A 12963-nucleotide genomic window follows, 5' to 3' on the forward strand; every position below is an offset into this window, starting at 1 on the left:
ACTGCAATTGAAAAAATACTGCAAGCAGCTCAAGCTTTCTTCTAGTTCTGTATTTCGGTTTCTATGGCAACAACCCATTGCCTGAGTGATGCCAAGTTTGTCATTATATGTTGAAGTAACCAAAAAGGGAGATCACTGAACACTCACAGTCTGCTTCATCTTCACTAATACAAAACTGGACTTGGGGGGGGAAGAAAAACAAAACAAAACAATAAAAGAGAAAGTAAAAATCACAGCCTGACTATATGAGCACTGTCAGTCTATGAGATTAGTCATTTCAGTTATCACACTGTCCATTAATAAACTTCATGGGTCCCCAATGCCATTATGGATTTGGGGAGAAGAAAACAGTCACTCAGAACAACAAAGAATAGGAAACATTTACTTTCATCATTACATTAGCCCCAGAACTTAACTGAAAACTTAAAGTGCCCACAATAGATCCTTGAAAATATCATATGCTTTATAGGGGGAAAGGAATGACCTTACCCTTTACTATATGAAAAGTTACTCAATTCATTGATTCTCCTGCTTCTCCCGTACATAAATCTAGCACTACTGAGTACCACAATAACAAGTAGGTGTCTAAGACGTAGCTGTGTTTTATCTAAAGCAGCCATTCAGTCTGACATTTTCTGAAAGACAATTTTACATGCTAAACCTTGACTATTTCCCTCATTTACTCAACTATTACAATGGATGTTGAAATTTAAACCATTAACTGAAGACTTGCAAGAAAAAATTAATTTTACTTTGTAAAGTACGTAACTTATAAAAATATTAAATCTTTTTTTTTTTTTTGGTTTAATTTTCAAGTACAGTGTAGGTCTTGGACACATCAGAGACAATTTAGTGAAAAATTTATTTTCAAACAAATAAGAATAGCAGGATAAATAAAGGTAATCCAGAAACCAAGTCAGATGGCTGCATGTTTCTACCCAAATTTCTAGAACCATCATCATATGGTCTGGTTACATAAACCACTAATACATCAAAATACTGCATGGACAAGCACTTGAGTATTCTTGTCCATTCCAGCCTGTGCCCTGTCTCTACTTCAGTGAACGTGGTAAGTTCTCTGACCCAACCACCCCACTCTGTATGCCCTAACGCTTCAAATGCCATGTTTCAGTCTTTTGCACTAACCAGCTACCAATCTCTTCCCACTGCTCCACTCCAGCCAACTCTTCTTTCCGGCTGGCTCTATTACATCCCCCAAATGTCAACCTCTGTCTTACTCGTGCCCTCCAGGCATCTGCATTCCTGTTCCACATTCTCCTTCTCCTATCAGCTCTCAAGACCCCATTCTCTCTCATTGAGATTTTCACTAAAAATTGGTTCTTTCATTTACTACTTTTCTCTGAGTATTTCTGTCCTGACAACCCAGTTCTTCCCTAACATCCCCAACTTGCCAGCTTGAGTCTTCCCACATCAACTATTCATTTGACCTGGCATCTTCCCTTTGCTCACTATTACATCGACCAGAAGGTTTCTCCTTCCAGTCTCAGCCTTCAACTCTGCCCCTGCCAGTCCTCATTTTCACCTCTACTTCTCAGCTCTAGTTGCTGTCCTCTAGGCATTTGAACTGGATGATACCTCTTCCATAGGACTCACATGCCAACACAACATTTGCTGAAAGCAGAAGCGAAGCAGGCTCTCTGCATTCAGTTTCAATAGTGCTAGTATTCTGGGTGCTCTCAGGACTCATTATGCCCCAACCTCAATCTCAAAACTGTCTGAGCTTTTTCCCAAAAAAACTTCAGCCCCAGACAGACATCTGGCATGCAGGTTTTCAGGCCACATTATAAGAAAATACGAATATAATTTTTAAAAAATTAAAAACTATTAAAAAACCTGAATTTTAAAATTGAATGTGTCAGACAAGCAAAAAAGGCAGAATTACCAAACCCACATATAGTAAACAAACAAACAAAAATAATCATGGTGTGATGTGTGCATGTGAATGAACAGACAATACAAATTAAAGAAATTTCTAACTCATCTTGAGGTTAAGCCTCACAAGTTAACAATCTTAATTCTGCACCTTTGTATATATGAGTGGTATACACAGCAACATGAAGGGTGAGCATGTGTATCACAAAATCATTATGAAAGTTTTCTAATTTAAAGATCTAAATTAGCAAGGTGCAGGTTCTTCCTCAGTACCCATGTAAATCACGTATATTCAAAATGGATAAAGAAGAGAACTGTAGAATTTAGACTTATTCTTTTAATAAGTAATTCATGCAAAGACCCAGAGACAGATCAATCAATAGATGCACAACATACACTGCCCTTCTACTGCCCCTTTATTTTGTTATTAATGTTACCTTTCTTCTTTATCCAAAGTTTTCTTCTCTGCAGAACTAATCTTTTTTGGTGGTACAGGAGGTGTCACCTTTCTGCATATCTCTTCAATTATACGTTTATTCAATCTGCTCTGTACAGCAGCTTTCAATAAAATTCTTTCTACTGCCGTCATTCCATCACCATGAGAATATCTTGGAATTTCTGGGTGGATTAAAACATCCACATCATCCAACCACGGAGGATAGTAAGAGTTTTGTTTTCCTGAGAGTTTGTGATGCAATTTAATCAGCAAGGACAGTATGCTTTCCTTGACTTCTAGAATGGCTGTGGTTAGCTGTGGAGTTGCACCAGGTGCTGACCATTTCATTGATGTTTTGGGCCGAACCACCTGATTTGCCTCACTGGTGTTCCGATTGATGATCTCCTGAAATTTCTTTCTACGTTCTGCGACCAAACTGAACACTTGAGCTGTCCCCGAGTTCTGGGGAAAAAAAAATGACAATGTTTAATTTTCAAAAATACAAGTATAAACAACATACATTTATAAAAGTACAGAAAATATCTTAAGCTAGGAGGAAAAGCATGAAACATTTTAAGTTTCCTCTCCCCTTCCAAAACGCATTGCAATTTGGTATAGCAAATACTAAGCCTGCATGTCATATTTTATACAAATCTGTTAAACGCAGCTGCATAAAAAGCCAAGTACAAAATGAAAATGTGACCCATACCAAAACAACTAACAACTGGCTTTGCTCTAGTCAAACTTAGAACTCTGTTCTCCCAAGTAATATTTCCTTACTTTTTCTAGAACATTCATAATTTCAGTATCTTTATGTCATTTAAATGTCTTTATTAAAGTCTACTGAGCACTGTTGCACAGTGTAACTCATAATCCCACACAGGTGAACACAGGTGAGCCCACACATCCCCATGGGCATCATCCATTTTGTGTGGATTTATTAGCTGAGATCCAGAAGCCATATACCCATATTTGCAAGCAGAGCTTGCTATTCAGGACACATGAGCATATGGGTGCAGTTTCATTAATGACAGAGCCCGTTCAGATGTTTCTATTCTATGCTACCCTTGCTTTCAGCCCCAAATTAAGGATACATGGAAGCAACTCACATATACTGAATTCACAGCAGAGAGATGTTTCCTGAATATTTTGAACATGAAATTCAGAACGCTTTAACATCTTACCCTCTCCTTCTCAGAAGGCTGGGCAGCCAAGAGATACCAAATACTTCAGAGATCAAATATAAAAATGGGATTCTGACAATCATCTCACCTACCTTCTTTATGTTTTAATCTATTTCATCTCACCTACCTACTTCAAATTTTGATCTATTTTTCTAACAGTAACATGCAAAAGAAATATCCACTGTATTTCACTACATCTGGCATACAGTAATCTGAAGTGCTGCATACAAAAGATATAAAAGCGATCCTGACACGGATTATGTTATCTACCGACTTGTGCTGATTTTGGCTGGGATAGAGTTAATTTTCTTCACAGTAGCTGGTATGGGGCTATGTTTTGGATTTGTGCTGAAAACAGTGTTGATAATACAGGGATGTTTCAGTTACTGCTGAGCAGCACTTACACAGAGTCAAGGCCTTTTCTGCTTCTCACCCCACCCCACCAGCGAGTAGGCTGGGGGTGCACAAGAAGCTGGGAGGGGACACAGCCGGGACAGCTGACCCCAACTGACCAAAGGGATATTCCATACCATATGACGTCATGCTCAGCATGTAAAGCTGGGGGAAGAGGAAGGAAGTGGGGGACATTGGGAGCGATGGCATTTTGTCTTCCCAAGTAACCGTTATGCGTGATGGAGCCCTGCTTTCCTGGAGATGGCTGAACGCCTGCCTGCCCATGGGAAGCGGTGAATGAATTCCTTGTTTTGCTTTGCTTGCATGCGTGGCTTTTGCTTTACTTACTAAACTGTCTTTATCTGAACCCACGAGTTTTCTCACTTTTACTCTTCTGATTCCCTCCCCCATCCCACCAGGGGAAAGTGAGTGAGCGGCTGTGTGGTGCTTAGCTGCCGGCTGGGGTTAAAACATGACACGACTATAAATTTTTCAGGATCCCACCATTTACATATTCATTTTGTTTTCACAAAAAAACCAGATAAACTTGCTATTAATCATTTCAAATGAACTTTCAATGTAAGGTTAAACTTACCTAGATTCGAGAAAGCTAAGACTACTCTACATTATCAAATGTTAGTAATACCTTGGCAAGACAAAACAGGCCTAAACACAAAGCTCAAGCAGTAAGCTATCAATGACATTTTATATTTGATAGCTTTTATTTCAAAATACGTATTAAAAATGTAATGGCATTTCATTGCTTAAAAGTCTACTACCTAAGATTACAATCAAGAATATGAAAAAAGCATGAGTCCTTGCAATATGAATTAAAAGGAAATTCACGAAAATTAGAAGATTTCACTGACTGTTAAGGTGAGCACAATTAAAGCCATGTTGCTAGTTAATTGCTTAGGAGAACAAACTGCACACAGATCTACCTCTCTCTGGAGGCTCTTCCGCCTTGAACTCTGGTAGATTGAGGACAAAAAAAAGTCATTAAATACATTGTTTGGAAGGAGGTATCATTTGAAATAACTTCTATTTCTGTTATCAGTACACTCAGGAAAGATTACTGGAGAAAAAAAATATCCTAAGAAATTCATAAAAACAGTAAAAAAAAATCCTAACAAAAAAAGCCAAAACAGGCAATAACTTAAACTAATCTAGGAAAAGGACCAGTATTTGTATATACTTACTTGTGATGAAGCTAAACCATCAGAACTTGTACTTGCAGGCGGTTCCCTCTTCACCTCTGGAGCAGTTTCTGGTACTCTTACTCGGACATAGTTAATGAAGTGACGCATGTTAGAAACCAAGTTACTACCTGGAAACCAACTATCATGGCAACGCTCTTGTCCACCTGCAGATTCCTAAAATAGTAATAAAAAAATTAGTATACTTTCTCTTATGCGTTACAATAATTCATGTCGCTTTTATAACTGTATTACAGAGGCCATCATCTCTTCATGGGATAGAAAAAATATGTTGAACTCACTAAATGTATGTACCTCACTAAAGCTGATATACCTCTTAAAAATTATGGTATGACTGATGCCTACCGTGAGGACTACAGGTCTGATAAATACATAAATCTACACATCTGATTTGAATATAATCAAATACAGCCATCAGTGCTATCTAGCAGAAGTAAAAGGAACTACTCAGAGTAATCCAAAGCTGTACAATCTAAGATTAATACAAAAAATCTGAACTATACAGAAGTCAGTCTTTGAAAAAAAAAGTGGCAGATCCTTAGTCATATAAGCAATGTTAAACAGTAGGAAAAATTATGGAAGTCATATACCATAAGGAAATCTGGAATCATGAAAACAATGGCTCTTTATATTCAAATTCTCATCAAAAGCACAGTTAAAATTTTGGCTAATTCACATATTTTAGAAGATACAGAGCTTCAGCAATAAAATGCTCAGTGATAAAAGTTTCAGTTGAAAATCTAGAAGTTTAAGCAAGTTTTAGATTAAATCATTTTAAATTTTTTTTGTACTCAATTTCAAGTACTAATTTACAGAGTAGTAAAGATCTAACCAATCTGTGTTGTCAGGTTATATATACAGAAACTGTTGAAAAACATAACAAAGATACCATACTCCTCTTCACAACAGTATGCAATTTTCTTTTTTCTTTTTTTTTTTGCTTAGTTGATCCCTGCTTAAGTAAATAAAGATGTTCTATTCTAATTCAGTAAAATTATAATTTTAATAAACATCTATTTTTAAAGAATATTGAATCATTAGCCAATAGTTTTATATTTTAATGAAAAAGATGGTATTAATTCTTACCTCTTCGTCTGACTCTTGCTCTGGAGAATTTTCCAACCCCAGCTCAATCAAATACAAAACCATGCAAAGCACATGTTCTGATAAATTCTGATGATCCATTAATATCTAGGCAGAAAAACAGACATTCAAATCTTAGAAGGTTTTATCTTTGATAGTCTCACAATCCCTGTCGCAAAAAACCAAAAACTGCCAAAAACCTGATAGACATCTCTAACCTAAACTGGAAGGTAAAGAAAGTAGCTAGGAGTCTCGTATGAAGAAGCTCAGGATGCTACCTACAAATTTTATCTCTGAGCATGACCTTCCAGGTTAGCCACACTAAGAAAGGCAGAAGGTCTTGAGCCACATATGTGATTTTTGTCTGGGTTCCCCCCCCGCCCCCTCCTTTAATTAATCACTGTGCTCTCAAGAGCCATATCATGAGATACGAGTTATCAGTTAAAAAGAAAAGACTAGACAGGCAGAACACCCTAACACTTGCTACCCTAGTGTATTTTTGGTAGACACTGAGCACCGATTTTAGCATTTAAAATAGTTTTCTTTTTCTTGCACAGTAACACTTTCAGAGTCCTATCATATGCATAAAAATACAGTTAGGAAAAAATTATTTTCAAGAGCAGTGAATTGCCTATTCAAGTTCCTGGAATATCTACTCTGAAACATCAGCAAGATATTTTAAACTTCACTCTTGTTATGACTGAATGCTCCAACAAAATATCTGATTAGCGATTATGCTATAGGATAAAAAAAAAGTTCCAAGTAGGCCAAGAATAGTTAGAGTAGTAACATTAATATAGCTCTCCATAACAGTAATGGAACACTACTACAAAATAAGACCTGTAATTTTGGATGTGATGGATGAACAGGAGTGTTGTATTTAAAAGACAGGAAATCATTATTCCACTCAGCCTATTAAAGACTTCAATATAGCTAAACTTACAAAAAGAGCATTCTGGATAATACACTCTGGACTCTTCAGTTTTTATTTAATTTTTTTAAGATGATTAAAAATTATTTTGAGGTTTAGAAAAAACCTTTGAGCATCACCACAAAAGCAAAATTTAATTTTATGCCTTTCCAGTCAAACAAACTTGTACCTTAAAATTGTTACTAGTTCAAGCTGCGATTTACTTTAACACCAAAGTGCCAGGTAAAGCTGCACAGATACCACTACTGTCAGCTACAAGCAAAGAGCTGCACCTAGCCTTCCCTCCCTTTTTCACATGATCAGTCACCATAAGGCCTCATGAGGTCGTAGTCCTATAAGCAATGCCTGGATAACTGGGAACGCCAGAAGGGTTAACATGAATTTAGTTCACAACTAGCTTCACATAATCTTTTTTAATTACAAATAATAAATAACCTTATCTTTAAATTAATAAATGCCCGTATCTTTCTTCTAACACCGCTTTCAATGCATTGAGAGGAAGAACAGTGCTGCTGAAACTAAAGACCAGGACAACTTTCCTCTTGAGAATATTCTGATTTAAAGGGAAGAAAATGGCAAGAACCTGCAAGTTACCAAAAAAGTGGACAAGAAAATTTCATTGTAGACTGGCTATAGAAATGAGTATTTTTAGAGTATAGCCTAGTAAAGTTTTAAATACAACTTGGTTTTGAATGGGCCAAGTTTCATAAGTAGATACACCCATTAGAAACATCAGAGGTAAAGTTCTTAAAACAAATATTGTTTTACAATAGCTTTTCTAAATTATGTTTGAGCAGCTGATTTAATCAAACCCAATTAAATTTGAGATTATAGAGTTTATTTAATTAAAAAGGGCATTCAGTATTATGTTAATATGAAAAGCATGTGCAGTTGTACCAGTCAGAATCAAAAGTCATGCTGACTAACACTTCTGAAAAGTCAAATCATCAAATGTAGTTTACTGTTCTTCTGTAGGCCGTCCCAAAAGTCAAGAGATATAAAGGCTGTCATGAATTGGCAAAATTTCACGAACAGACAACACATCGTTTAAGCCAATGCATGGAATCAATCACTACGTAATTTCTACCATCCGTAAATCTCGTAGAAATGTATTCGGCATTCCAGCTAAAACAGCAACCCAGAAATTTCAAGATTCTCAAGATTTAAGTCCTTGAAGCTTCTTAACGGAATAAGAGAAGAACGGAAAAAAAAAACCCCAAAACCCCAAAAAACCAAGCAAGACAGTAAAAGATGATGCATTCCTTCCCTACATTCTCCATTTTTGTTCCATGTCAAAATATTATTTCATCTTCTACATAATCCCAAGCTGTCCTTTCCTTCAGCAGCCTTCATGTAAGTCTCTCGTCTAGTATTTTCTCCAGGTATGCTCCTTCCCCAGTCTCCGCTACATACTACCACATCTCAGCCTCGTGCTCACCCTGCAGTCATCAGGCAGCCCAGCCCCTGCAGTGGGCCGAGGCTAAGCAGGGTTAAACATACTGCACACAGCAACTTCTCTGGCCAAAATTAAGGAAATCCCTGGGAAACAAGGTACTGCCACTCCAGGCAAAGTTCTAGTCAGCCCTGGTGTGGGGCATGCCCGGTCTGAGGCTGACTTCATGCCCGGTCTGAGGCTGACTTCATGCCCGGTCTGAGGCTGACTTTCTTGGGACTTCAACAGTTGACAGAATAAAATAAACAGCCAGTGAACATGCACACAATGTAACTTTGCAATGCCTACAGTTTGGCTAAATTCAGATCCAGAATCTTGATAAAAGAATATTTAAGTATCGGAAACGGGGATGTGTTTTGTCTTCTTCAGTCTTGGATACTCATGCCAGAACAGGCACTCAGCATGAAAAACGTCAGCCATTAGTTAAATTTTGGCAAGGTAAGGAACTAGATGTCTAACGATGGAAAACCTTGACCAACCATTAGATGTTGTACTACTGAACTTCCAAAAGGTATAGCTTCATTCAATAGTCTCTGCACATTAAATTCAGTCTTATCCATAATAGAATGAGATGTTACGGAGAAGGAAGAATTAGTAGTAAAATACTTTAAAAATATGAAATACAAAAATTTTACTAGATTTCTGAAATTGCACTAATTACACAGCAAAACCTATAGTTTACTGAAGTCATTAATTTGTAAACAATATGGAGCTTTTGAGAAAAAGTTCTTTTCCATCATAAAGGTGAAATCTATTGAACGAATTCAGGTAAAATCTTAAGTCTTCATTCATCTTAATGATATACTGACAACATATGTGATACTTCATTAGAGAAAGAAAGCAGCTGAAACAACTCTGTGGGAGTAAGCATGGCTCTTTGTGAATACCACACAGTTATTACTATACTTAACAGGTATTTTCTATTCAACAGAAGTTTAACACTGAAACAAAACAAGAGCTTTAGGGGAGCTGGGAGCACTTAAAAGAGCACAAAAGGAAAGTCTGCTCAGGAAAAGCACTACTCAGTCAAACCACTTTTTATAGTCCCTCATCTGCCTCTGCAGCACACTGCTTTGAAAGCACTTTCCAAGTAAAAAGACAGATTCAAAGTCCCATTTTCTGATGAATGTACTCTTCAAAAAGGTTGCACTTCTCTTTAAGAGGGCAGCCAACTATCAAAGACAAAACCAAACACAATTTAAAGGCATCAATTAGTCCTGAAAAACAAATGCTATAACATTATCAAAAGCCAGAACGTATCTGGGAAGTGATGTTAGAACCAACTGCAGTTATGAGACATATTTGCTATTGAGCATCTAAAGCCAGCAAGGTTGCATATACTTGAATAGGCTGCTGATGCCTTAAAACTCTGCAGTGGGAGCCAAAGGAACACCACTCACACCACCACGCTCCCTGAAACCATCACAGAACAAATGGCAACTCTGATGGTTAAGATAGTGTTCCTCAAAGTAGAGTAGGACTGCTCATCCACTTGGGTATCTGACTTAGTGTATGTATATATGAAACAATCATTCATGAAATAATGAAAATGGTAGAAAAACATCATCATAGTAGACGTAGAAAAAACAAAAATAAAAACCTTATATAAATTTGAACCTGACTAAATAATCTATTAAAAAATCATGCTTCTAAGAACTCCTGTTCTAGAAAAGTGGAAGTAAAATACTGTACTTAATGAGAATTATGACTGTACCTTGTAAAGAAGCGTGAACAGCACGATGTGCAGGGTTTTACAGTGTAAAAGCTTTATGAGACCTTTGTAACTTGGGTGTAGTGGTGTTCTCTTCTTGTAAGGAGGCCAAGGGTTCCCAGGGAATTTACCACTTTGCTTTAAACTGTTGAAGCAAATGAGACTTACGTTAAACACTGCAATAATGTAGACAACTGCCACTGTTACAGATAACTATCCTTCATTCTTTTTGTTCAGACTGCCTTTAGAATTGATGAGCATTTCTAAGCCATTTAATTTATTTATGCAGCATTCCAAAAATTGGAATGTATACACAAACTGAATCCACTCTTATTTTACTGTGGATTACCACTGATTTAAGTGACCTTTATTTATAAAGTTAAATGAATTTTTAATTACTGCTATGCATTTAAGCTATGAATTTAAGAATTCCATTCCATTCTAAGAGACACACAGAAGAGATGGAAAACTTTTCACTTCACCCAAATCCACGTTAGTCAGACATCCAACACAGAAATCTCACATCTGTCGGAATGGATTACAGGCAACACCAGGAAACGCTAAACATAATTAGCTATAGTTGACAGTACCAGTGTCATCGTATCTATGAACTTAAAAATAAAGTGTTAAGTTCAATGTGGACCCACATTTCTAATAACGAGCTGGAATCCAGTGCAGTAGACCATGTAATAATTTAATAGAATACCACCTTGCTCAAAATCACTTACAGTATATGTTTATGATGACCCTTTGACTTAACAGAATGAGCACAGGGGCAGAGGATTATTTCACTAAGTTTATTATAAGGGTTTTTTAAACTTGATTTTTAGTCCCAAGGTGTGAAATAAAGACAACCAAATTAAATTAGCTGAAATAAGAATCTGTAAGAGTAAGAAGCTGTAAGGGATGGAATGTTAAGGGACTGAATTAAGACCAAATCATCTTGCTTAGAACTTAAAAGAATGTCACAAGTGTTTTCTCCTGTATTTAAATCAGAATTTAATTCACCCATGGTTTCTGTCATGGGTGAATACATAGAAAAAATCCACATTGTCTTCAATATAATTTCAAAACACAGAACACTGTAATACTGTGCTTCATGTACCTAAATGTAAAATAAATAAAAATAGATAAGGCTGCTTTCTTTAAGTAATTTGTAACTAATTTTTAAACATTAACTTTTTGGTTAAGTATTTTATCTGTGATGACATTCACTACTTTGTCCGTGGCACTTCAGATGTATTTTTAAACATTTATGGAAGAGTAACAGACTAAGCTAACCAAAACTCTGATACTGCCTGTAAATTTATAAACTATTTACTCAAGGACAAATCTGGGGCCTGAAAACATCGATAACATGATTAGCATTACCAGACAGTGAAAACAAAAAAATTATTGTGCAATGAGCAACAATATGATGTTACATTTCTAAGAATGATCCAACTTACAATGCTGTGTATCTGTCCATTGCAGACTGCACATCTCTACGGTAAACCGTTCTAAGTATTACCATGACAGGGTCAAATTCCTTATCCCAAACTTCGGCTGTTGTTTAAAAGAAGTCATGTGTTAAAATTCTCTTTAAAGACCTTACAACTTATTCTAGATTCTCTTAACTAGCTTTCATTATGTAATTTTCTATTATATAATAATTTTTTTGCAGCAAAGTACAGTAATTTTTACTAATTCTTACTAAGAATACTTACTATACTAATAATTACTACTACTTATCAAGATATCAAAATTTCACCAAAATCATTTTTCTTAGTTCCAAAACAAAAAATTAACAATCTATTAAGGCATTAAATCTTTTCTATTAACAAGCTTTATTGTAGTGTCTTCTAGCTTTCTTTTTTGTTACGTAATAATTTACAATGTGGGATAAAAGATAAAAAGAAAAATCACGTATTTCTGATAAAATAACAGTTGTAACAAGTGCTCAGGAAAGTTTTCAAAAAAAACCCCAAACAATTCCAAATTAATTTTAACAATCTAAGTAAATGTATTTATCCAATTGTAAGCATATGAAGGCAGCCCCAAAAACATCTTTCCGTACGCAACTTGTTTTGCTCTTTTTAATTTCCAAGTACATGTAAGAAAAATGTAAATTATTTTTCACTTAGTACTTGATAAGCACAAGCCCTCTTGAAAATAGGAAGTAAAGACTGCAGAGCAGTTAGCAGGTAGGTGATATTTAACTATTAAGTGCAGTGAGCCAAGTGACTACAACACCACAATTTTGCGTTCAGTCTTGAAAATGGCCAAGTTTCTTATCAAATAACATTTGTGATCAATCCTTTACAAACATGCTTTTTTTTTTTTATAACTAATATTTATGCATTATTTTGGCATTAAAATCTTAGTTATCCCTGTGTAATTTAGCAGCTGTAAAGTGACATCCAGAGTGGCTTTTCAGAGCAATCACAAACAGAAAAGTCTAAACAGACTATAAATAAAGATATCCCATTTAACTGCTACTTTTTTTGTCTATTTACAATTTATTAAAAAACAAAACTAAGTTTCCAACCTAAAGCCAAATGAAGACGTTCATTCTATTAATTGTTTAGAAGTGTTCAGCTCTTGTAACACAGCAATATGAAGGCAAGATTCAATGACCGAATCAAAAGAAGAAGAAACCCAGCGGATACAGAATTTCAGCTCC

General features: G+C 35.9%; 1 protein-coding gene across 1 annotated transcript in view; it reads right to left on the reverse strand.

Moving 5' to 3' along the window:
- UBR3 (ubiquitin protein ligase E3 component n-recognin 3) overlaps positions 1–12963 on the reverse strand; it is a 119258-nt gene that overhangs the window by 60254 nt on the left and 46041 nt on the right. Inside the window, 6 exon segments of the mRNA XM_050899578.1 lie at positions 2331–2791; positions 4848–4877; positions 5106–5279; positions 6210–6314; positions 10305–10446; positions 11750–11846. Of these exon segments, the coding sequence (XP_050755535.1) occupies positions 2331–2791; positions 4848–4877; positions 5106–5279; positions 6210–6314; positions 10305–10446; positions 11750–11846 (1009 nt within the window).

This window comes from Gymnogyps californianus, chromosome 7 (genome assembly GCF_018139145.2).
Source record: "Gymnogyps californianus isolate 813 chromosome 7, ASM1813914v2, whole genome shotgun sequence".
NCBI lineage: Eukaryota > Metazoa > Chordata > Aves > Accipitriformes > Cathartidae > Gymnogyps > Gymnogyps californianus.